Raw genomic sequence first — 27,618 nt, 5'->3', positions numbered from 1 at the left:
AATTCTTATCTGTCACATTATTTCACACTGTTGGTGTGTTATTTTATTTATTTTTAAAACAAAGTCTCACTCTGTTGCGCTGGGCTGGTGTGCAGTGGTGCAATCTCGGCTCCCTGCAGCCTCCACCTCCCAGGTTCTAACAATTCTCATGCCTCAGCCTCCCAATTAGCTGGGACTACAGGCCTGTGCCACGACACCCAGCTAATTTTTGTATTTTTAGTAGAGATGTATTTTTGCCATGTTGGCCAGGCTGGTCTCAAACTCCTGTCCTCAAATGATGTGCCTGCCTCAGCCTCCCTCAGTACCTATATTACAAGCATGAGCCTGGCCTTTGTATCATTTTAAATTAAGTTTATGATGAATAATAGGAGCATAGGTGGAGTTTTGGTTTACCAGTTTCTAAACTCAACTTTCTTTTATTCAGTAAGACTTTATTGAGCATGTATTCTTTCTCAGATCTTCTTCTGGGTGCTGGTAATACAAAGATGAAAAACACTACCCTTTCCACTCTGATGTCCTGCTCCTAAGTATCTCACAGTGAAAGCGTAGGGACAAATGTTCTAATGAGGGGGTATTGTAAACAGCTATTCTCACACAAAGAAAGAAGCAACTCGGTCTGGGCAAAAGCTGGAAATTTTGATGAAGAACTGTTATTGTTACTTGAGCATGATAAATTGCCTGATGACTGGTTTAATGAGTGGAGAAGCACTGAAAGAGAATTCCAGGCAGGTGAATGCTCTGTTCATGCTCTGTTGATCTCGTGATGAATGTGTCTTTATAATCTATTACTGTGCTTAAAATTCTGGTGTTTTCCATTAATAACAAGAAAATTTTATGGGCAACAAATACCTCCATTGGAAAGGCATAGCTTGGATTTTCCTTTCTAGGAGATGACCCTCTGGGATTCTGTAGCAAGTGAATGCTCAGCTTCCTGTAAACTTGAATGAGACCAAGTTTTCCAGGACCTCACCTGTTGGAAAGAACAGTGGGGAATTGTTGATCAAGGGAAGGATAGGTGTAGTGCTAATTTTTTTTTCATGATACCTTGTCAATGTTTATAAAGACCTTACAAGCTGCTGGGTATTAGTACCCCAACTATTCATATGGCTTATGCACTGGGGTCATCTTATTTTGCTTCATTGACTTTTGCTTGCCTTGGAACACAAGTTTTATTTCTCTAGCTTTTCTATTTATATTGCGCAGTGACAAGACTCCAGTGTGTCACTTAACAGTATTTTGTAAAGTCTTAGTCTATGAGTAATGGACCTTTTGGCAGTTTTCTTTGATCGCTGTGCTCTGATGACATAAACATCCCAGTCAAGCATGATAAATGCACATGACTTCAGAGAACAGGCAGGTGAAGTAGACATACAAAGACAGTTAAGACAATGAGAGTCATGCTGAGGGTGCTGTTTCTCTTCTTGTTAAGTTGTAAGCTTCTGACTACAGGGATTCTTTGACTATTTTTTCACTGATACATCACAGCTTACTATCACAGAGCCTGATACATAGTAGATGCTGTAGAAATACTTATAAATGAATGGATAGGGAACCTATTGTACTAGGGAGAACAAGCGATACCTAAAGAAATGCATTCACTGGTGATAACAACAACAGATACTGTACCAGGCAAACAAAACTCATCTAGGAAATCTCTGGTTTAGGATCCATAGTCATAGGAATCACGTCTCTTCCTAAAATCTTATGCAATTTCCCAAGAAAAACAGTTACTGTGCCTTCTCAGTCATTTCCATGAATGTCTGTCCTGTGAGTATTAAAGTAATGAGAAATGCATGTTGGCTTCAATATTTGCAGCAAATTTTATTCCTACATTAAAAACTATTTATGAATGCTAGTTCAAATATTGTCATTTCCTGGAGCATCATTTTAAATAGAACGTCCTAGCAAGATACCAATCTTGGGCTTCATGAGAATCAATCCATATGTGAATGATAGTATTTGAATAATAACTCCAAATAAATGGGTAGATTATTTTGAGTTTTCATATCAGCTTAGAATATCTCATCTTTATTTTGTGAAATATTCACTGCTATTTATATTTCAATGAAATACATGTTGAAAATGAATTTCAATGAAATAGATGAAAATATAGTGATATTTTCATCTCAGTGAAATGACTAGTTCTTCCAAGAGAAATGTTTTTTCTATTCCTTGAAAGTGTTAGCACAGTTTAAGCATGTTTCTCTACATAAAAGCTTGATTTAATTTTTTTAATCATCTGTATATGTTCTGTGGTTTCAGTAACGTAGGGTCATCGAACAGAAGCAGAAAGTGAATTGTGTATTTTTACCTCGTCTCTCTTAAATTCATACTGTGTTCTCATTATTTCATTCTGCACCTATATCTTGATTGATAGCGGTGCTTTCACTTACCACCTACCCCTTCTTGTTCTTTCTTTACCCTTTACACATCGTCTCAATGTAGCCACTCGTTGATCACCAAATTTACACAGAAACAAAGTCATAGCAGACACTGTGGGTGTCTTGCCTTTCCTCCTGTCCAGGCTGAAGGTTACTGAAGTTTCTTTGGACAGATTGCATATTTATTCTTCGGTCTGAGAACTTGCACTGAATGCAAGAATGTGTTCAGCCAGAGCATTAGATTGGAAAGTTAAGGCCCAGAGAATAATTCCCAATTAATGAGGGACAGCAGTTGATGTATACACACCTGAGCCAGGCTCCTTGTTGTTTAGATAGAGAGCTTTGAGGTATCCTTGGCTTGATCTCTCAGAGGGTTTCTAGCAGCAGGGAGCCAGGTTTCTCACAGTGATAACTTGCTCATTAGTGCCCCTTTACTGGCTTTTCTTCCTTCCTTGTTTTGCTCTTTTATGGTTCTTCAGTATGTCCTGTGATTCCAGCCCAAATGAACTGCTGTATAAGGACCTTATTTTAAGGGGATTCAAACTAAGCAGACACTTCCTCCCTGAGCGTTTTAAAATTGGAGTTTATTCTGTTGGGTGCGTGTGTGTGTGTTTCTGCTTCCTCACAATCTTCTCTGTGAATCAGAATACTTTCTAATACTCAGATTATTTCCCTTAAAAAAAAAAGTCTCCAGTTTAAGTTAGAATCTCTCTAATTCAAGGCAACTGGCAGGTTTTTAGAGTAGTTAACTGCTTCATACCAATTTACTCAGTCTAGATGGAAAGCTGGGCTCCTTTTTCATAATTAAATGCTCCAGATCTACAGAGTCCAAGTCTGTAAGAAGGTAAAGATGATGAACACTGTATTCTGCTTTCAGATTTTTAAAAAATGTGGTTATCTTCATATTTACCTATTATTTTAGGTAGCAGCAAAAACAAAGAAGTAAATGACTTTGGTTAAAATAGTATTTTCTTCCTATAGAATGTATTCTTAGTTAACCCCAAATTAAATCTTTGCAACACACACCCAAATACCTCATGAGGACTTGAATTACTGCAATTTTTAGTGGGCATGAACCCCAGTAAACAGACTTGGGTTTGAAAAATATATGTCTGTCTCTACTATTTCATAATTCAATATTATTTTTTCTTTCAACTTCCTATTCTGCCATAACCTCAGAAAAATGTTATCAATTTGAAGTTACCACCTAGTTTAAATTCTAGGAGATGCTATTGTACCAAGACCTGGAGCATGAGATCTGAATCCTTTGACCAGCATACATTTGTTGAGGCTGCTCTCATTCCTATTGTTTTGGTGCTTTTTAATGCTTGCTGGTCTCTCTGCTCCCTCCATTCCACCTTTGCAGGGCTGGGAGCTGCTTCCCTGGGACATGGAGTCTTTTCTATGCGATGACTATGTCATTGTCTGTATGGGCAGTCATACTCGGTGACCTCAAATTGGAAAAGACAAACTGATCTCCCGTGATTTTGAATAGCCGAATGTTTGGAATTTGGTGTGGGAATCAAAAGGCCAGTTATTCCTCTCTTGGACCCACTCAAGTATCTGTTGCTCAGTCCAAGAAAACTTTGTTGGCCAAGAGAAGAGGTGCTTAAGGGGACATAGGAAGAATTCCTTTTTCTCAAATGTATTTTCTAAAATATGCTTTATTGGTTGTAGTTATTGAAGTTCTATTAAGAATTTATGATTTTGGATTTAAGAATTTTTCTTTCCTTTCTTTTTCTTTCTTTCTCTCTTTGTCTCTCTCTCTTTCTTTCTTTCCTCCATTTATCAAGTATTTTCACTGCAGAGCACATCAAGCATGCTAGAACATTGGCATGCTAATCCTGATGAGGAGACTAAAATCTTTCTGACAATGACTATTGTGACCTGTGCCTTCCATTATTACATATTGGAAGACCACCATTCAGGTCGGTCCTCTGGCACCATTGTCATTTTTCAGCACTGCATACACAGAGAATGCTTATAGCTGGTGGTGTAGTTGGAATTATTTTTATGTAATTGGAGTCATGTTTTGACAATAACTATAAAATGTTTAAAATAATCTATGATTTAGATATAAATGTTATGCTTAATCTGAAAGATTTCCTTCTTTTTTTTTTTTTTTTTTACTTTATGTGTTGCACCTTTTCGTTTTGGTTTGACGAAGATCTCTAATAAATATTTTATGCTGTCTCATCCAGTGTTTCTCATATCCAATTTTAGCCTTCATGTTTAACTTTTTATTGCTTAACAATGAGTATAAACTAATAGTTATCTCCCATGTGGCTGTGATGAATCAATGGACATTTAGATTCTGTAATTGTTTTAGAACAGTATACTTTTTTCATGGTAATAAGGGAATTTGTGACCTCTATGATCTTCCATGTTTATCCTTACATAGTAATGAGAACATTCAATTAACACATGCTGTAGACATACACTAAACATGCAGCTATGTACATGATTTAATGAAATGAATGTTTTCTTTCTTTATGTCTTCTATACCCATATAAGTGCAGAAGAAGAAGCTTATAATAGGTAGACCCAGAGTGGTTGTGCAGTTTTAGAATATTGTGGAAAATAGCATTTACCTACACAACAAGTGTTAACATAGGTATAGTACCTTCTGCTCATGAGCTTTGAAAGGTCCTGGGGAAATGTTGAATCTCGAAATACAATAGTTTCAATTTCCAAATTAAAATATTATAAAACAAAATTAATTATTTAAACTGTATAGATATATTTAAAATGTTATATACATATGGTATAGGACTCTCTTTTTTATTTTTTCATGTATTTAATTTTATTATACTTTAGATTCTGGGGTACGTGTGTAGATCATGCAGGGCTGTTGCATAGGTACATACATGACAATGTGATTTGCTGCCTCCATTCCCCGTCACCTATATCTGTCATTTCTCCACATGTTATCCCTCCCCAACCTTCCCACCCCCTGCTGTCTCTCCACTACCCCCCCAAAACAGACCCCAGTATGTGATGCTCCCCTCCCTGTGTCCATGTGTTCGCATTGTTCAACACCTGCCTGTGAGTGAGAACATGTGGTGTTTGATTTTCTGTTCTTGGGTCAGTTTGTTGAGAATGATGGTTTCCAGGTTCATCCATGTCCCTACAAAGGACTTGAACTCACCGTATTTTATGGTGCATAGTGTTCCATAGTATATATCTGCCACATTTTCCTTGTCTTGTCTATCGTTGGTGGGCATTTGGGTTGGTCCCAGGTCTTTGCTATTGTAAACAGTGCCTCAGTGAAAATACATGTGCATGTGTCTTTATAATAGAACGATTTACAATCCTTTGGGTATATGCCCAATAATGGGATTGCTGGGTAAAATGGAATTTCTGTTTCTAGGTCGTTGAGGAATTGCGACACAGTCTTCCACAATGGTTGAACTAATTTACACTCCCTCCAACAATGTAAAAGTGTTCCTTTTTCTCCACATCCTCTCCAGCATCTGTTGTCTACAGATTTTTTAATGAATGCCATTTTAACTGTCGTGTGATGGTATCTCAATGTGGTTTTGATTTGCATTTCTCTAATGACCAGTGATGATGAGCGTTTCTTCATATGTTTGTTGGCCTCATATATGTCTTTTTTTGAAAAGTGTCTGTTCATATCCTTTGCCCACTTTTGAATGGGTTTGTTTTTTTCCTGTAAATCTGTTTAAGTCGTTTGTAGATTCTGAGTATGAGCCCTTTGTCTGATGGGCCAATTGCGAAAAAATTTTTCCCATTCTTTTGGTTGCTGGTTCACTCTAATGATTGTTTCTTTTGCTGTGCAGAAGCTTTATTCATTTTAGTTAGATCTCATTTGTCTACTTTGGCTTTTGTTGCCAATGCTTTTGGTGTTTTAGTCATGAAGTCTTTGTCTATGCCTATCACCTGAATGGTTTTGCCTAGGATTTATTCTAAGGTTTTTATGGTGTTAGGTCTTATGTTTAAGTCTTTAATCCATCTGGAGTTAATTTTAGTGTAAGATGTCAGAAAAGGGTCCAGTTTCTGCTATCTGCGCATGGCTAGCCAGTTTTCCCAACACCATTTATTAAACAGAGAATCCTTTCCACTTTGCTTGTTTTTGTCAGGTTTGTCAAAGATCAGATGGTTGTAGATGTGTGGTGTTGCCTCTTATAAAAAGTAAGAGACTAGAACAAAATGATGATGATTTCAACTTTTTTCTGTTTTGAAATTTATAGCTAACAAATTTTAGTATTAAAATATATATGATTATTTTTAAAATCTTGAAATTGTTAGCTGTTTTGTAGTCTACCTGGGTTATTTTTAATTCCAGGTACAATCAGGTAAAATAAGTGCTGCCATCAATAAAAGTAACTTGAACAATAAAAGGCCTCTGGTTTGTTCCATTGGTCTATATCTCTATTTTGGTACCAGTACCATGCTGTTTTGATTACTTTAGCCTTGTAGTATAGTTTGAAATCAGTAAGTGTGATGCCTCCAGTTTTGTTCTTTATGCTTAGGATTGTCTTGATGATGCATGGTATAGGACTTTCAAAAATTCAAATGGTCAAGATATTTCTACAGTGTCAAAGAGAATAATTGCATTTGGTAGTGACCACATATTTTACAGTAGTCATTTATTAATTTTCTCATTTGCTGCCTTGTGTTGCTAATAGTTATTAACTATGTTGCAAGTACTGGACCAGGGTATGGAAGCTAAAAAAAAAGGACCAAAGAAACACTTATTTTGTGCATTCTTCATACTAAGTACCATTGTAAGGGCCTTAGATTACACATGCTAAATTATCTCAACACTACAAGCTAGTTACAATTATATTCCCCTATTTCAACAATGGGAAATTGAGCCTCTCAATTGAAGAAAAATAACTTGGTCAAGTTCACACAGGTATTAAATGGCAGAGTCAAGACTTGAACTCAGGCACCTTTCTCTGGAATTCGTAGTCTTATCACTTAACTGTCATTGTATATAATACTTCAGAGAATGCAATTATGACACTTTTCATCTGGCTGAAGAGACATAGTGGTGGCCTAATGTAGAAGGTAACATGAAAGAAAAATTGGCAGGAATAGCTATGGAAACCTATAAACAGAGAATGACCCAGAATGTTCTACATTACTCTTTGTATACCCCCAAATTAGCAAATGATTCATCCAATATAAAATATTTTCCTTAAAATATGTTAATAGACAAAAACATTTTTATGTTTTACTTATATTAGGTTTTAACCAAGGATGTGATTTACATTGAAGCTTAAATAATACTAATGTCTTGGTTTCTTAAGCAAAGCCTAATAGTTTTAAAATACTGATACTTATGAAATAAAAAGTAAGAGACTAGAACAAAATGACGATGATTTTAACTTTTTTCTGTTTTGAAATTTATAGCTAACAAATTTTAGTATTAAAATATATATGATTATTTTTAAAATCTTGAAATCGTTAGCTGTTTTGTGGTCTACCTGGGTTATTTTTAATTCCAGGTACAATCAGGTAAAATAAGTGCTGCCATCAATAAAAGTAACTTGAGCAACACTGTGTTTTCAAGTCAACTTTGGAAGAAAATATTTTCAATAATGTTGTTAATGTGATTCTAAATTTATTATAGTTAAAACAGTGATCTTGTTATGTAGGCATTATTTTAGCACTTTGAAATTATCTCACACTTTTTTCTTTAAATAATGTCTAATAGAAAACAACTCATCTTATGCAAATCAATGTCAGGGGCAAATATTCCTTGACTTAATGTCGCCATTGCATGTGTCCATAGTCCAAATATATGCTATTAATACCTTTAGCCCTTGGGCCTTTTGATTTTACTAAAATGTGATGTGAACAAAATTAAACTTTGTTAATATGAAATAAATGTTGCGATCTCTATACTTATATTTTCTCATATACTTTTATATAATTATGCCATTTACCTTAAGTCAGGCTATCAAGATATCCTTTACCTCTTGATCATGACATATTAATAATTAAGTATAATATCCGTTTTCAGAATATTTAATTAGTAATGTCGTCCATCAGCTTAACAACATTAAATAACTCTTTGAAATTTTTTTTCCACTGAAGTATGGCAACTTTTGCCTATTATTTTCATGAAGTGCGTTTCCCAACAGATTTTCAATCATAAATGTTTATCATTTCACATTAACTCTTCATATGGGTTCTTCATACTTCATAGTATGACATTTAAAAGATTCCCATCTTATTTAAAGTGATGTTAGAAGAGTCAACATGTAACACTGATGTTTAAAAAGGTCATACAGGCACTTCATGTCTTTCCCATAGAACTATAATGTGGAATTATTTTTTTGCTTCTTCTGGACTTTTTTTTTTTCCAAACAAGGCAGACAATTTGGAACTACACAAGCAGTCTAGCTTATATTCTGAGTAAAATACTTCTCAAGTCTAAGCTGCATGTATAAAAGAGTCATACAGTACAATTGAACAGTTTATGTCTAATGTAGATTGATTTCATACAATACAGCTCTAACTTTGACAAAATATTTCTGAATGTGTGACTTGAAATGTCATTATAATGTGTTTCCCCTGTTTTTATTTAGGGATGCATTATTTAGGCTAGCACTGCAGCGTAAGCAAAAAAAAAGTGCTATATGTGAATATAGTTTTTGTACAGTTTCTGTTTGGATTGTTTGATGAAAAGGCTGTAACACAGCTTTTTCTAATGAATGAAGTTTTGTACCAATACAAATCTATGTATTTTTTAACCTAAAAGATTACAAAAGACTTGTTTTTAGTAAGGGATTATTGTAACACAAACAGGAATAACAAGCAGTTTGGTGGCTGTCTGAGCTCTCAAACGTTTCTAAGTTTTAAAGCCGTGTTTGTAGGAGTTCACTGCCTAGACCTTTGTAAGTGAAGAGTTTAGGGATGAAGTTTGGCATTGCGTTAGAATTAGAAGATTTTATTATTTATTTCAAGAACAAAAATCAGACTCACTGAATGATAAAAGACTGGGTGTTCTATGCCTTTATCTGTCACTTAGTTGGATTCAGATTGCAAACATTTATTATTTCATCTCAGAATGATCCAAAAAAACAAATAATTAACCATCTTCATTGTGAAAATACAAGGACTGAATAGCTGCAGTATCTGTACTGGGAATGACAAAAACAGATGATTGTTAGCATTAAAAAGAAAGGGATATTTTGTTTTAAAACTTTTATCATTCTGATTATTCCAATTTCAGAACAATAGTCTGGGAATTTTAATTCCCCTTTCTATGTGTAAGAGTTTCAAATCAGTTCCATATATTTATGCCATTTAATTAAATATGAAACCATTAAATCTTGTTTAAATTTGAGTAATACAGTATGATTTTGGCAAACGAGGACTATATTTCATTTTAATTTTTGAATGAACCAATATAATGCATGCTGTTGACTCCTAGTTGTAGCATATCTAAATAGGTGCATGTTCTTTTGTTTATGTCTTTTAGCATCACCGTCAATTAAACTCTTGGTGGATGATCCTATAGTTGTAAATCCTGGAGAGGCCATAACATTAGTATGTGTTACAACAGGAGGAGAGCCTGCACCTTCTCTCACCTGGGTCAGGTCCTATGGGACTCTGCCTGAAAAGACTGTTTTGAATGGAGGAACTTTGACCATACCTGCCATCACCTCAGATGATGCTGGTACTTACAGCTGCATTGCCAATAATAATGTGGGAAACCCTGCAAAAAAGTCCACCAACATCATTGTGAGAGGTAAGTTTGCTGAGAGAACATTACAACATAGGTTATTCAGGCTCTTTTTAGCAAATAATGGTTGATATAAAATTGCCTCCTCAAATATTGCATATATCTGTAAAATACAGAGAAAATTGTGTATAAATAATATGTGTAATTATAAGTGGAACTTAAACAGCTTAAAGCTTAATAACATTGCTTTATATTTGCATTGAGTAGTTTTCAGAACATATTCTTAGTGATACCATTGAATGCTTTTTATAGTATGTTTTTAGTTAAAAAAAAGATTGAAAGACAATGTGGCATATAGCATAAAATATTCACTGTTTGAAATACACACTGATTGTATATTAATTTAGGAATTCAGCAAATTTTTCAATTTAATAAACTTTTATTGAGCCCCTATTACAACCATATTGTGAGGTTATATAGAGATATACCAAATATTACCCTGTACTCAGGATTCGACTCTCATATAGTGAAAAAATGTATGTATCAGCAGTCATATGATATGGTGTTTGAAAAGAATAAACAAAATATATAGACATTTAAAAAATATAGTCCCAGCTAGTCAGGAGGCTGAGTCAGGAGAATCAAACCCAGAAACAAAGGTTGCAGTGAGCCAAGATCAACCCACTGCCCTCCAGTCTGGGTGACAAAGCAAGACTCGGTCTGAAAAAAAAAAAAAAAAAAGCTCTTACTTGTTATAAGTTTACATCCAGAAAAGTCAAAAAGCGTATGCATGAGTCATGATTCCTAGGGTATGGTATAATAAAAATATCCTAGGGATATTTTCATTAAAAATAAAGAAATTTAATAATTATATAGCCATTTCTGGCTGAGGTTATTAGGGAATTGCTGATAACATATGTTTTAGGTCTTATAGGTTGAGTAGTGTTTTGACAGATTAAAACTGGGAAGAGAAAGAAAAGTCAAAGACAGAACACGCAATGCTTATTTGAGGAACAGAAGCAAATGTTAGTCACTAAGTCAAAGTAGCAATGCTGTTCTAGTGTGGCCATTACCAGCTAGTGTGCTGGCACTAGGCAGGCAGATTTCCCTCCATTTTGGAAGATGGAAGTTCCTAGGCAGATGTACAAAGAGGCTATATGTTTCTTTATTTCTCACTTCACCTGGTATGGTCCTGGGTTGGTTGTGGAGGGTGGACACTGATGCCTCTGAAGTTAAAATACACATCCATATGCTGAAGATGACCTTTTGAACACACCAATGAAAATTACTTATGATGGAAGCAAAACATAATCAAGTCCATAGAGGTAAACACTTGTGATTTTGTGAATATAGATTGTGGTGGTTTTAGTTATCTGTTATGAAAATTATTAGAAATATTCTATTTGACAAAAGTACACTCTATTTAAAATATTTCAAGGTATAGTTTAAGTCAAAACACTATGAATAGTGTACTATCTGCCAAAAAATTGTAAATTACATATTTAGTAATTATGACATATATAATTACAAAATAAAACATAGTTCCAATTAAACTACCATAATGTCTTATAAGATAGAACATTATTGAAAAGCTCTTCTAAGTTTGTTTATACTTACATTTTCTTTTAAAACATGTCAATTATTAGCCTACATAAAAAGACAATAAAAGCAACATAAATTAAGTTATTTCGAATACTTCACACAGAACTCAACTTCTAAATTAGCTTTTATTACAGGCTCATTGATGATCATAGTTTGCTATACAATACTGTTCTTGTGTCATTAAGAACATTAATAATTCTGAATTATAGAAAAATACTGTCTGAGATTTTCTTTTATGTCAGGTCATGATTATTAACAACAACCATGATAGACTGTTGAATATAAGATGTATTCTAATCTCAGAATCGTTAAAATGTAGAAACAAAGATGGATTTTAGAATCAATTAAAAGTGCTCTTTATTTCAATAGTTTAACAATCTTCTACTGCACACCTGCCATATGCTAAGGAGTCAGCAAATGTAAGGAATGCATGAGTGTAACCGCAAAGATCAGTGACTAAATGCCTGCCGTCAAAGGAGTTTACAATTCCTTATGGAATATAGAAATACAAAGGAATTAGTTATGGAAATATATAGAAAACAAAGAATTCACAATGAAAGAATCCAACTTTTATTTAAAAAATACTAGTATTGAGAAATGGAGCTCATGTTAAGCCTTGCGTAAATGAGCAACCAGATTCTGTTCTCTGTCTACCCAAATTAAAAAAAAAAGACATAGAAAAATTGTATTGTCATCAATGTTTGTTTTATTTCTGTTTATTGTTTGTTTGCTTTTAAAAATGATTGCTTTTCTAAGTAGGCATAAAATAATCTACCAAATCTTGCTGTATTGATTAAAGTAGTGAAGTATAATTACAGTATTGAAGTAAAATGATTAAAGGGTAATATTAAAGTGTTGCAACATCTATCCTTAAGTGTCATGGATAAAATGCAGAATCTTGTACTCCATTATTTTATCAAGAACAATAACTTGTTAAAGAAAAATGATGCATTAAATTTAAATTTCATAATGGGATCATTTGCCACTATATGAATCCATGTACAACTGGCAAAATGTCCTGTATAAGATATCTGTGTTGCTTATGCATCCTTCGTAAGGGACTAACCCTTACAGCAAATATAAGCTTAGAGAATGATTTGCTCCTCTCTACTTAACAGGTTTCATCCATATCCTTACAGAAGAAAGTTTCCAACGTTGACATGAAAGACCTGAAATAAAGCCTTAAAAATTTATTTCTTCAATCTTACGATTTCTTTCTATGGCTTTAATTTATCTGAAGTGTACATTTGCATAATCATATTATATTGCCAGTGGGACTTCTCAGCAGTGGCATTCATATAATTCATAAAATCAAGTTTGTATGTAGTCTTACTGAATATAGATGTAGTCTTGGTTTAAAAGGCTCCTAGATTAAACTGAGAGGAGAAAAGCTACTACAATAATATGAGGCATCTGATTTCTGGTCCACAGAAGTCAAGAAATTCAGTTAAGGAGAACAGTTTTCTTTTTATTACATCAAAGAAATTATTTTCAAGCCTTCTGAATGTGTAGACCTCTGTGAGTCTTAAATTAACGGTGTCATGGATACAGTAGAAATACAAATCTAGGTTCATCTTTTCTCATTCTTCTCTGTAATTAAATCAGGATCCATGGACCAGGTTTCTGAGTAAGCACAAAGATACTTTGTGCATGGAATTGCCATCCTCATTTAAGAGTATCCATGCACACAATAAGAGTGTAGGGTGCTGATAGAAATAAAATTCAAGAAACATTTCTGAATTCTTTACTGTTTAAAAAATAGAGAACAGCGTAGAGTAAATAATGGCGATAACACCCTATGTAGATAAGAAGTATAAAATTGAATATAAATCTCACACGTTTTACTACTTTGGGAAAACATTTATAAATGTAGCATCAAAGCCTTTTCTTATGTTTCTTTAAGAACTTGCATTGACTAAGCTACATTTCTTCTAAGTTAGGAGAGAAGCAGTTGCCTAATACACCTGAAAGGAATGTTATGTTGATTTCCTAGCCACATGTTTTATGCCCTGAGGTCAATGCTTTTCAAACTCCTGTTTGATATGTCACTTCCATTTAAAGGTCTCTGTTTTTATAATTCACTCTATTCATAAATGCCTACATTTCTCTTCTGTCATGAATTAAACCACTGTGTTGAACATGTATTGTTCAAAATATGATTAAGACATTACTGTATTTTAGTGTACTGTGGCTTTCTGGAATGTTCTTTAGTATATTCAAACCAAAAACACACGTTTATTCAGTGTTTTGGATGCATGGTCCAAAATAGTAATAACTCTAAACCTGATTTAATGCAAAATTTTCTCCCCTCCCTAACTCGGGTTCACTTTGGGCTGGAGACCTAAAGGAAGGAAAGGAGATGAAGCATAGTTGGCTTTTTTGTCTGTGAGTTCTCCACCTACCTTTCCACTTAATCCAATCCCAGCCTGATAGCTAGGTTCTGAGCACCTTGGCTCAGGGTGAGCTCTGAAGATCTTCTCTACATAAAGCTTTTCTAATCCCTTGGTGGCATGTTAATGGACCCTTCTCTACCTAGAAAATATATACATCTACATTGAACAAAAAGAGGTGTCCAATGATGGGTGTTTCCTTGAGTTCATGAATTTGCCACATTTCCTGAGCATCTTGTGCTGTACCCCACACCCTTTCTGCTGGTGCCTTCTCTCTTTTTCTTCTAAGCAGCCAACTAAACAGCACAAGACATGGTCATGTGCCCCGTGAGACTCACATCTGTCTGGTGGAAATGCTTACCAGTAAGCTATGAGAGCTCGTAAATTTCCGTGTATTCCCTCTGTTCTCTTGCCACACAGGTTTTAGTTTCCTCAGATATGAGTCAGGCAACATTGCAGGGAAAATATTTCAAAGCTGATAGGTCCCATGGAAAGCTCCTCATTAAGACTGAGTTGGAACAGACAGGTTCTCTTTCTCCACCTTGGGTTTGGAAGAAGTTGCATCTCACAGTTTTCTCACAGTTTTAAAGATATCCTTCTAATTAAATTTGGTTTCTCGCTCTTCTTTTACCATTAATTGTCTACAAAGTCTAAGAATCATGGAATGAAATTTCTTCCACTTTCTCCAAAAATTATGCATAAAAAGAGGTCTGTTTTCCACTTACTGTGGAATTTTGTATGTCCTATTTTCAGACAAAAGTGAGACAGGAAAAGTCTATTCTATCATCTAGTTTTACAAAAATATAGAAGGATTAAAGGAATTGTCAAATTTTCTAGCTGGCATTCTCGAAGGTGACATATCAGCGCATCCTTCTGCTTCTGTCTTCAAAATACACTTTTAATCTGATCCATCTTTCCATGTTCACTGCTGTTACATATGTCCAAACCATCAATATATCACTCCTAATTGATTAAAATAGTCTTTTTATTGTTATTCTTTCCACTGCAGCCCTGCATTTAGAAATTCATCTGCTAAATAAGATAAAGGAGCTTGGGCTAAGTTAATAAATAAACCTGTACACATAATTACTCAAAAGAAAAAAACTTCAGATTTTGTTGATGAAAGAATATGGAGTGTTTACTAGTTGTTAATGCTGCTGGGTGTACTCTGTGTGTGTGTGTGTGTGTGTGTGTGTGTATACGCACACATATTTGTGTTGCTCCATGTGGTCATTCAGGCATCAAGGCTGATCATGCCTCTGCTATCTTCAATCTGTGGTTGATAAGATAACTATGAGTGTTGCCTCCATCCCTGTAATTGGGAAATTGGATGGAGCTTGAAAGGGCACACATGAGATTTTTATGGGCAGATACACATTATCTGCCTATCAGTCACAGTCTATTCACTAGAACTCAGACACATACCCATACCCAATGACTTGAGGACTGGAAAATTCTTACTCTGCACTCAGAAATGAAAAAAATTCATTTTCCTGATCAAATTACTCCCTTGGCTTTTCATCTCACCCAAAATGAATTTAAATTCCTTATCATTTCATATGCCTCCCATTTTTACTCACTCTACTTTAGACACATTGGTCTTTCTGCCTTGAATGTTAATTTTCAAATACTACCCTCTGGTAAACACCTTCTCTGATTAACCTATCTTAAATAGCCTACCTCTAATTTCCATACCATGGTTTATTGCTTTTTATCACATAACCTCCTGGAATTATTTTATCCATAGTCCCTAACTTATTGTCTATGTTTTTAATAGGACTACAGGGGTAAATAATTTGTCTGTTTGCTTTCTTATTTAGTGATGTCCTGGAGCCTAGAATATTATCTGGCATATAGTAGATGCTCAATAAACATATTTAGTGTGAGAGACTCTTTTAAGTTCATCAGTTCATATTAGATTTATTTTCTGGATATGGCTCTTTGGTAGCATAAGTATGTATTAGAAGATGTTAAGCAAAATTAGAAAATTCCATGTTCATATTGAATCATTAATGTTTGTGATGTGGTCAACTTATTTGAAAGGCCACATTACTCTAATAATTCATTGCTATGTAATGAACCACCCCAAAAGAATAGCTTATAACAATAACAATCATTTGTTTTCCTCACAAATCTGGGAGTTGAGAGGCTCAGCTAAAAAATTCAGGCTGTGCCATATAATTGCAGCTAGAGGATGGCTAGTTCTGCAATAATCTTCAATGCTTTTTTATTCAGATATCTAGTCTCTGGACTAAGAAGCTCTTACAGCTTGGCTCCTCAGGTCAGTCTGTTACTTTTCTTTGTCTCTCTTTCATTCTTGTCTTATGATTTCTTCACATGGCAGCTTCAAGGTAGTCAGGCTTCTCAAGGCTACCAGACCAGGTGTTCCAAGAACTGCATGCATGGGCTTTTCTAATGTAGCTCCTGAAGAAATGTGGTATCATCATTGTAGTCCATTCTTCAATGCATTGACAAAGCCTGGCCCAGTCCCTGGAAGGGGCAAATGTCTCTACCCTGTGACTGAAGAAGTGACACATAATTTACAGACCCATTTTAAAGCCACTGTAGTGTGCAGTATACTTCATTAAACTATATTCTTCACATCATGCTCCCATGATGCCTTGGGACTCAGGCCTTTACTTTGTCCCTTTTTGAACCCATGGCCTCTGCAAAATGACACTGGAAATGATTTTAGAATCAATGAAATGTGCTCTTTATTAATTTTAGCACTATTTCAGCATATTTTTTCTTGGCTATGATCTAAGAGTTCTGATATAAAGAAGTAAAGAAGTATGTCAATATTGAAATAGAGTTAACCTTTGTGGAAGAAGTCAATATGTATTCAGTGAAGCATGAATTTACACTTTCCAAACTGCAGAAATATGCTCCAGGAACATCATAACTCTGTTCCAAAAATGTGATGATTTAACTATCTCTAGTTTATCAGTGTAAAAGAACTGTATTTTTTAAATATTAATTTTAGTATTAATTTTTTCCTGAACTTATTTGACTGAAACATGTCAAATATTAGCACTGCTAATATTTTTAAGTGGTCTTTATGCTTATTACAAAACAACTTACAGTTCCTAATTTTTATGATTAAATGTTTTTGAGTGTACCAGCGTGTTTAGAGAATAGTAATAACTAACAGTGATTGAACTCTTACTGTGTACCAGGCTACCGGGAGCACTATATGCATTAACTTTTTTATAATCTCAATAGTTATGAAGTAAAAAATTACTATTCCCATTTTTTAAAAGTAAAACAGAAGAGAGAGCATTAAGTAATTTCCAAAAAGCAAGCCTTATTTGAATAATAGAGTCGGGATTCAAAGACCACACAGTAAGTTTCCAGGGCCATTTTCTTAGGCAAGGAGCCATTCAAATTTTAGCCAAATTTTTACGAATATTTAATTTTCTCCCAAATGTTTGAACTGATAATGGTCCTTGACTATTTCCACTATTCCTGCCTTGCCAAAGACTTACTAGGGATTCTTTTTAGATTGTGAATCCCTTCTTTTTATACTCATGAAAAAGAATCTCAACAATACTGAGTCTTCAGACATTTTTCTTAGTAACATTGTTTTCTTTTTCTAATACACAATCTCTTTTAATTGGAGGAAATTCTGTTTTTTTAATCAGTATCGTTCCTCCAATAATGGTGGACATATCTTAATGTCAAGTTCTAATTAATACAGTGCTTACAGTTTATTATTTTCTAAATATTATTATATTATGAAGGACTTGATAAGACTTATTTTCACTGGCTTTCTAAAAAATGAGTGTATAAAACTTTTAAAGAATTCATAGTTACTGGAAGAGAGTAATGGTGTCGCTAAAGACAAAGACACAAAACATCTGTAAAACTAAACATTCAGTATAAGCAAGAAAAAACCATGTACGCTTATAAATGTGTGTTCACTGTTTTGTTGAAAAGTGTATATCTTAAGCTATTAGACTGTCAATAATTAATTGGCAATTTCCCAGGATGAATTGATCAAATTTATCCCATGATGCATTTCTGAATATATATTAGTGGTGAATTTTCAGTTACTGGGCCAGTATAGTTCTTCCCAAGAATTTAGATTTATCATGTTTAATTTTTAGTCATCAGTAGTTTTGTTACATAATCTTTCATTATTAAAATTATAATAATGATGGCTAAAATTGTAGAAAACCAGTGCCTTCACATTCCCCAAAAGCAGAACTGTCTGCTGTGTGCAGGTGTCCCAATTATTCATGCAGATTAAATGCTCTATTTCTCTTTTCCCAGTTTAATATTCTGTAGTAATTACACCTCCCCAAAACACCAGAGAGAATTTTATTATATTATTTTGTAGCTCAAAATTGGTTTCTTTATCTTTTAAAAATTAATCAAGGCCATATGAAATCTAAAAATGATCAAATTCAGTAGTTCTCATCTGAATTTTGGTAGCTCAGTTCCCTTTTGTATATACATCTAATTTATCTTTGTTCATTAAAATAATTTGTGAAGAATTATCAATACAATTTCAAATGAGAAATTTTATCTAGATACTGAAAAATCTTTTAATTTTATGCAGTGATATTCAGGCAGCTTAGTTATATATGATTCTTTTATTAAAACTTTCAAATTTTCCTACTTAGTAAATGGAGTCTCCCTTGTCATATTTACTCTAGCCAAAGGAAATGTTTCTATTTTATTTTGAAAATTATAGTAGTGCTTTGAAAGTCAATACTGGTTAGTGTCCACAAAAGAGGGATTTTATTCAAATATTAACATTTCTAAATTCTTTAGTTTGAGACAGTCCGTAGTCTTTATTTATTTATTTTTTTGCATATCCTACACTTGTAAAACAGTGCCAAGATAATGGATTCTAATATGAAAATGCGTAATTAAACACTTTTACAGTTGTTATAGCAGATACCTAATTCCCAGATTCACAGGCTTACCACATTTAATTTGGGCTAAATTGTCTATAGGTAAGATATCTGTGCTCTGGTTCTGGTTTTGTCTTAAATTAGTTGTCACATCATGGACATGTAAATAGGCCTCTGCTTACTTCTCTCTATTAAGAAACTGTAGTACATAAACTTTGAGACAGATTTGCTGTGACCATCTACAATTTTTTTTTTTTTTTTTTTTTTTTTTTGTGAGATGGAATCTCACTCTGTTGCCCAGGCTGGAGTGCAGTGGTATGATCTTGACTCACTGCAACCTCCGCCTCCCGGGTTCAAGTGATTCTCATGCCTCAGCCTCCCAAGTAGCCGGGATTACAAGTATGTGCCACTATGCCTGTCTAATTTTTTGTATCTTTTGTAGAGATAGGTTTACACAATGTTAGCCAGGCTGGTCTCAAACTCCTGACCTCAAGTGATCCACCCACCTCAGCCTCCCAAACTGCTAGGATTACAGGCATAAGCCACCATGCCCAGCCAACCATCTATAATTCTATAAGAGCAAAATGCTCCTTGATGCATGCCCATTACAAATACAAGAGAGCACATATCTTTACATATTTATATGTATTAACATATAATTATTGAATAATACTAATTTCCTAATGAAGTTATATTCTAAAAAATTATATGTTGGTTATTTACCTCAGGATATTAAACTGGGAAAAGAAATGTGAGTGATGCTGTGATAGGTATTTTTTAAATTTCTACTCTGTGCTAGATTTGTGTCAGTTGCTACAAGGGTAGTGTCCCTGAGGCCACAGAGTTCATAACACTTATGTGGCAAACAATCAGGGCGACTCTCTCCATATGACATACAAAAAAATAAACTAAGTGCACAGCAGAATCACAGGCAATGTGTTGTTCAAATCTCAGATGAAGAAACAATTAATTCTGATTAGGGAGATAGAGAAAATTCCTCACAGGAAGGTGCCAATTGGCTGGGCTTTAAAAAATGAGTTTCTATGTATTCAGAAATAAAATGTCTCTTTTATTTGCTGCCCCAAATGGTGATATTAACTAGTTTTTACAACTTATTTCATTTTGCTATTTATGAAGTATTAGAAATCATTGCTAATGCTTTAAAGTAAAAAACATTTATGTTTAACTTCTGTCTTTAATAATAGAATCTTTTCAAAAAATAAGTTTACGTTTTGTTCTATGGTTTAAAAATGCTTAGAGGTTATTTTTGCAGTTTTGAATTGCATGACATTTTACATACAATTTTTAATTGAATTAGCAACCTGACAAATTTTGTTTGCTGTATTTTTCTGTTTCTCTTTGAATTCTATCCATACTCTTCCAATGTCAGTGCTCATTCTGAATGCTTCCAATTATTTCTAAATAGATTTAATCAAATATAATTCTTAAATTGTTTCTCTTCTGGATTCCATAGGATAATTTCTTATTTTAGTTATCAAAGAATCTTCTCTTCTTTTTACCTTGTTGACTTAACAAATATACTTATCTAAAAATTGTATGAGAATGAAAATCATCAACCCAGTAACTCAAATACATCTTAGCCAAAATAATCTGTTAAGATTAACTATGAATTAGTGACTGCTTAAAAAAAACTTACACATTGAAAGTTTATAATCACAATGGCTAAAACTGATTAAACCATGCATTTAAGTACACTGAACATTTCAGTGTATACAAACTATATTTTAGTATTAAAAGGGTAATTAATTTAAAAACATTGGGATGTACTTTTTTCTGCTATCTTGAAGTTTATGTAAAATCAGTGTTATTTTCTCTTTAACTGTTTTAAATAACTCTCAGGAGAAGCCATCTGGGCTTAAAGATTTCTTTGTACAAAGATTGGCAATTTTAGATTTCCTTTTTATAATAAACAGACTAGTCAAATGTTTAGAAATAAACATTTTTACATCTTAAGTTTTGTTTTTCTAGGAATCTGAATATGCCAATTAAGTTGTCAGGTTTATTAATATAAAGTTGTTATAATTTCTGTAATTGTCTTTTTAATTTTTTGGAGAAGGAGGTCCAGGGTGCTCTGGTAAACCAGCTCTCTGGGGGAAAAAAAGACTTGATTTAGTGTATTTACCAATTTTCATGGTGTGTATAATTAGATGATGGTCAGCATCCAAGTTTTGTCATTGGAAAGACATGCATGTAATCTGCTATCATGAGCAAGAATGAGGTGGTTCAAACAAACCACTGTTGTAATCTGTAGTAAGACCAGACTGTGATATTGATCATCTGTGTCAATATCATTCAGTTTTCCTCTATTAATATTGCTAGAGGTCATTCAAATTCTTTAGTTATTTTAAAGAACCAACATTTGAATTCTAGGTTTTCTTGATTTTCTCTTGTTCGTACATGTGTTTTCTATTATGATTTCAGTCCTTATTTCCTTCCCTCCATATCATTAGATTTCAAATGCTAATTATTAATTTTTAAAGCACTGATTTGATTATTGATTTCATTCTTTTCCATTTTTCCTAATGTAGGTTTTTAAGACTATAAATATTCCTTTAGATAGACTATTAACTGTATCCCAAAACTTTTGATATGTAATAAGTTTATTATTTAGCTTAAAATACTTTGTTATTTTCACTGTAATTTTTTTATATGACCCAAGGATTACTTAGAATTTTATTGTTTCAAACACATGGATTTTCCAATGATATTTTTGTTATTGGCTGTGTTTTAATTTCATTTGGATCAGATTTTAGATTCTGAATGTCTTAGCACATATTCATATAACAAAAATACCATAGACTGGATATTTATAAACAGCAAAAAGTTATGTCTCACAGTTCTAGATCCTGGATGTCTAAGATCAGTGTGTTGGCATGGCTGGGTTCTGGTTAGGACACACTTCTGGGCTGCATTCTGCAAATGTTTCATATCCTCTCATGCAAGAAGGCAGAGAGGGAAAGCAAGCTCTCTCTCTTCCTCTTTCATGGGTGCTAATCCCACTTGTGAGTTTTCCACTCTCATAATTTTGTCTAGTCCTAATTCCCTCTGAAAAGCTCCATGTCCTGATACTATCACAAATGAGTTGGGGTGGGGAAGCAGGGTTACAACAAAAGAAATGTTGGAAGAACACATGTATTCAGTCCATAACACTGAATTACTTTTATTTTTATTTTATGACTCACCGTGTCAGTTTCATTTTGCTGTTCTTTAGCTTCTTGAAGTGGGAATTAGGTAATTTACTTGAGACTTTTCATCTTTTCTGCTGTATGCATTTAGTGGTGCAAATTTCCTGCTCAGCACTTCTTTAGCTGTCATGCGAATTTTGATATATTCTATTTTCATTCAGTTCAGTGTGTTGTTTTTTAATTTTCCTTGGCACTTCTTCTTTGACCCATAGATTATTTAGAAAGTGTTGTTCAGTTTCCAAGTGTTTGGATATTTTCCTGTAATCTTTTTCTGTCACTTATTTCTCTTTTAATTCTATTGTGGTTAGAGAACTCACATAGTACAATTTCAGTTTTTAAAAAATATGTTCAATGTTTGGTTTCAAGCAGCATATCGTCTATTTTATGTTCCATGGGCACTTGAGAAGAGTAAGCATTCTTCTGTTTTGGGGATAATGGTCTAAAAATGTTGATTTGATACTATTAGTTGAGTTCTATAATATCTTTGTTGATTGACTATCTAGTTTTTACATCTATTTAAAGAGAGGGTGCTTCCTAACCATGAGAATGGAATGTTTTTCCATATGTTTGTGTCCTCTCTTATTTCCTTCAGCAGTGGTTTGTAGTTCTCCTTGAAGAGGTCCTTCACATCCCCTGTTAGTTGTAATCCTAGGTATTTTATTTTCTTTGTAGCAATTGTGAATGGGAGTTCACTCCTGATTTGGCTCTCTGTCTATTACTGGTATACAGGAATGCTTGCAATATTTGTACGTTGATTTTGTATCCTGAGACTTTGCTGAAGTAGCTTATCAGCTTATGGAGACTTTGGGCTGAGACACTGGGGTCCTCTAAATATACAATCATGTCATCTGCAAACAGGGACAATTTGACGTCCTCTCTTTCTATTCGAATACCCTCTATTTCTTTCTCTTGCCTGATGGCCCTAGACAGAACTTCCAATACTATGTTGAATTGGAGTGGTGAGAGAGAGCATCCTTGTCCTGTGCCAGTTTTCAAAGGGAATGCTTCCAGTTTTTACCCATTCAGTATGATATTGGCTGTGGGTTTGTCATAAATAGCTCTTATTATTTTGAGATATGATCCATTGATGCCTAGTTTGAGAGAATTTAGCATAAACAGCTGTTGAATTTTGTCAAAGGCCTTCTCCGCATCTATTGAGCTAATCACGTGGTTTTTGTCTTTGGTTCTGTTTATGTGATGGATTACATTTACAGATTTGTGGATGTTGAACCAGCTTTGCATCCCTGGGATGTCACCGAGTTGATGGTGACGGATAACCTCTTTGATGTGCTGTTGGATTCAGTTTGCTGGTATTTTATTGAATATTTTTGCATCAATATTAATCATGTATATTGGCCTGAAAGTTTCTTTTTTCATTGCCTTTCCACCAGGTTTTGGTATCAGGATGATGTTGGTCTCATAAAATAAGTTAGGGAGGATTCCCTCTTTTTGTATTGTTTGGAATAGTTTCAGAAGGAATGGTACCGGCTCCTCTTGGTACCTCTGGTAGAATTTGACTGTGAACCCATCTAGTCTTGGACTTTTTTTGGTTGGTAGGCTATTAATTGCTGCCTCAACTTCGGACTTTGTTATTGGTCTATTCAGGAATTCAACATCTTCCTGGTTTAGTCTTGGGGCTGTAAGTGTCCAGGAATTTATCCACTTCTTCTAGATTTACTGGTTTCTCTGCATAGAGGTGTTTGTAGTAATCTCTGATGGTAGTTTGTATTTCTGTGGGATTGGTGGTGATATCCCCTTTATCTTTTTTTATTGCATCTATGTGAATCTTCTCTCTTTTCTTTTTTATTAGTCTGGCTAGCAGTCTACCAGTTTTGTTGATCGTTTTTAAAAATGAGCTCCTGGATTTATTGATTTTTTGAAGGGTTTTATTTTGTGTCTCTGTCTCCTTCAGTTCTTCTCTGATGTTAGTTATTTCTTATTGTCTGCTAGCTTTTGAATTTGTTTGATCTTGCTTTTCTAGTTCTTTTAATTGTGATGTTAGGGTGTTGATTTTAGATCATTTCCTCGCTTCTCAATTTTAGTGCTATAAATTTCCCTCTACACACTGATTTAAATGTGTCCCAGAGATTCTGGTATGTTGTGTTTTCATTCTCATTGGTTTCAAAGAACATCTTTATTTCTGCCTTCATTTCATTATTTATCCAGTAGTCATTCGGGAGCAGGTTATTTAGTTTCCATGTAGTTGTGCGGTTTTTAGTGAGTTTCTGAATCCTGAGTTCTAATTTGATTGCACTGTGGTCTGACAGACTGTTTGTTTTGATTTCCATTCTTTTGCATTTGTTGAGGAGTGTTTTACTTCCAATTATGTGGTCAATTTTAGAATAAGTACAATGTGGTACTGAGAAGGATGTATGTTCTCTGTTTTTGGGGTGGAGAGTTCTGTAAATGTCTATTAGGTCCACTTGGTCCAGATCTGAGTTCAAGTCCTGGATATCCTTGTTAATTTTCTGTCTCGTTGATCTGTCTAGTATTGAGAGTGGGTTTTTAAAGTCTCCCACTATTATTCGTGGGAGTCTTCTCTTTGAATGTCATCAAGAACTTGCTTTATGTCTCTAGGTGCTCTTGTATTGGGTTAGGAAGAATCAACATTGTGAAAATGGTCATACCGCCCAAAGTAATTTATATATTCAATGCTATTCCCACCAAACTGCTGATGACTTTCTTCACTGAATTGGAAAAAAACCACCTAAAATTTTATATGAAACCAAAAAAGAGCCTGCATAGCAAAGAGAATCCTAGGCAAAAAAAAAAAAAAGTTGGAAGCATCATGCTACCTGACTTCAAACTATATTACAAGTCTACTTTAATCAAAAATGCATGGTACTGGTACCAAAACAGAGATATAGACCAATAGAACATAACAAAGATGTCAGAGAGAGCACCACACAGCTACCACCATCTGATCTTCCACAAACCTGATAAAAACAAGCAATAGGTAAACAATTCCCTATTTAATAAATGGTGCTGTGAAAACTGATTAGCCATATGCAGAAAGCTAAAACTGAATCCCTTTCTTACACCTTATATAAAAGTTAACTCTAGATGGATTAAAGATTTAAACATGCTGCCTAACACCATAAAAACTCTAGAAGTAAACATAGGCAAAAAACTTTGCCTATGGGCAAAGACTTCATGACTAAAACACAAAAAGCAAAGGCAATGAAAGCCAAAATAGGGAAATGGGATCTAATTAAACTTAAGAGTTTTTGCACAGCCAAAGAAACTATCAACAGAGTGAACCAGCAACCAACAGCATGGGAAAAAATGTTTCCAATCTACCCATTAGACAAAGGGCTACTATCTAGAATCTGTGGAGAACTTAAACAAATTTACAAGAAAAAACAATCAAAAAGTGGGCAAAGGATATGAACAGACACTTTTCAAAAGAAGACATTTTGCAGCCAACAAACATATGAAAAAGAGATCACTGGTCATTACAGAAATGCAAATCAAAACCACATTAAGATACCACATCACACCAGTTAGAATGATGATCATTAAAAAATCAGAAGACAACAGATACTGGAGAGGATGTGGAGAAATAGGAATGCTTTTACACTGTTGGTAGGAGTGCAAATTAGTTCAACCATTGGGGAATACAGTGTGGTGATTCCTCAAGGACCTAGAAATAGAAATTCCATTTGACTCAGCAATCCCATTACTTGGTATATACTCAAAGGATCATAAATCATTCTATTATAAAGACACATGCACACATATGTTTATTGTGGCACTGTTTACAATAGCAAAGACTTGGAACCAACCCAAATACCCATCAATGATAGACTGAATAAAGAAAATGTGGCAAATATACACCATGGAATACTATGCAGCCATCAGAAAGGATGAGTTCATGTCCTTTCCAGGGACCTGGATGAAACTGGAAACCACCATTCTCAGCAAAGTGACACAAGAACAGAAAACCAAACACCGCATGTTCTCACTCATAAGTGGGTGTTGAACAAGGAGAACACAGACACAGAGAGGGGAACATCACACACTGGGGCCTGGGGATTCTGGGGCTAGGGGAGGGATAGCAGGGGGTGGCGGCATTGGTGAGGGATAGCATTAGGAGAAATACCTAATGTAGTTGACGGGACAATGGATGCAGCAAACCACCACCATGGTACATGTATACCTATGTAACAAACCTGCACAATCTGTACATGTACCTCAGAACTTAAAGTATTAAAAAAAAAAAAAAAAGAGGATGCCAAAATCTTCAAGTGTAATTTTGGATTTGTCTGTTTTTCCTTTCAGTTCTGTTTCTGCTTCAATATTTTCTACTTTTTTTTTTTTGGAGTGGGGAGGATATATACAGATTTAGAATTGCTGTGACTTTTTAATGGCTGAATTTTTTGTAATTTTATATGTCCCTCTTTGAATCTGGTACTTTTCTTTGCTCTAGTCTACATTATCTATCCATCCTGCTTACTTTTGATGGTTGTTTGCATGTTTTATATATATATTAACTTTTAACCTACCTATATCATTATATTTCAAATGAATTTCTTATAGGTAGTATATAGGTGAGTCATGTTTTTAAAATCCATTCTGCCAATCCGTGTTTTGATTGGTCTCTTTAGATTATTTAAGCTGAGTATAATTACTGAAGTATTGGAGCTTGTCTGCAACTTTCCTTTTGTTTTATATTTTCTGTTTTCTTTATCTTGACTTCCTATGGGTTAGTTGAACATGAAGAACTTCTTCCTAGAATATGGTGTAGTGTACTTTTCCCTTTTCCTTTCACTAAGTATAACTGCATATTTCAGGTTTACATTTTGATTTATTTCTAATATTTTTAAGTGTATATTTTTATATAGCTTTATATCCTCCACCCCACCCATCTAGGCCCTAGCTGCTTCCCTAAGAGTTTCTTTGTATCTTTAGACATTTTATAGTAAGTGCTTAGATGTGGGTTTTTTGTGTGTTTATTGTGCTTGGGTATTTATAAGCTTCTTGAATCTGTGGATTACATTTGTATAAGTTTTAGAAAATCTTTGTCCGGGATTTCTGAGGATATTAACGTTTTCTCATTCTTTTTTCTTGTCTCCTTCATTAATTCAATTTTTACTTATGTTAGACCTTTCACTGAGTTTTATATATTTTAAGCTCCTTCCTAATTTTTCCTCCTTGTTCTCCACTACTTGTGCTTCAGTCTACATACTGCTCATTGCCCCATCATCTGGTTCACCAGTCTTGTATTCTGTTGCTTCTAATCTGCTGCTAGACATATTTATTGAGTTCTTCATTTCACTTATTTAATTTTTTTCATTGTAAACTGCACATTTGATTTAGTTTTATAGGTTCTAATTATCTGGCAAAATTTTTCATTTTTCATTTAGTATTTCCCAGGTTTGTATCTTATGTTCTTAAGCATTTCTGTTGATAGCTATTTTACTATTTTTACTGAGAACTCCTGTTTTGATCATCTGTTATCTGTTGATTTTGCTCTATTTTTCTTTGCCTTCTCTCTTGACAAGTCTTATTTTTACTGAC

At 34.2% G+C, this 27,618-nt stretch overlaps 1 protein-coding gene across 4 annotated transcripts in view; it reads left to right on the top strand.

Moving 5' to 3' along the window:
• MDGA2 (MAM domain containing glycosylphosphatidylinositol anchor 2) overlaps nt 1-27,618 on the top strand; it is an 871,115-nt gene that overhangs the window by 575,847 nt on the left and 267,650 nt on the right. For all 4 annotated transcript variants that reach the window (XM_078334840.1, XM_078334839.1, XM_017977077.4 and 1 more), the window contains one exon: nt 9,838-10,107. In XM_078334840.1, coding sequence (XP_078190966.1) covers nt 9,838-10,107 — 270 coding nt within the window. The remainder of the gene's footprint in view (nt 1-9,837; nt 10,108-27,618) is intronic.

This window comes from Callithrix jacchus, chromosome 8 (genome assembly GCF_049354715.1).
Source record: "Callithrix jacchus isolate 240 chromosome 8, calJac240_pri, whole genome shotgun sequence".
Lineage (NCBI taxonomy): Eukaryota > Metazoa > Chordata > Mammalia > Primates > Cebidae > Callithrix > Callithrix jacchus.
This window is presented reverse-complemented; position numbering and strand designations above follow the sequence as displayed.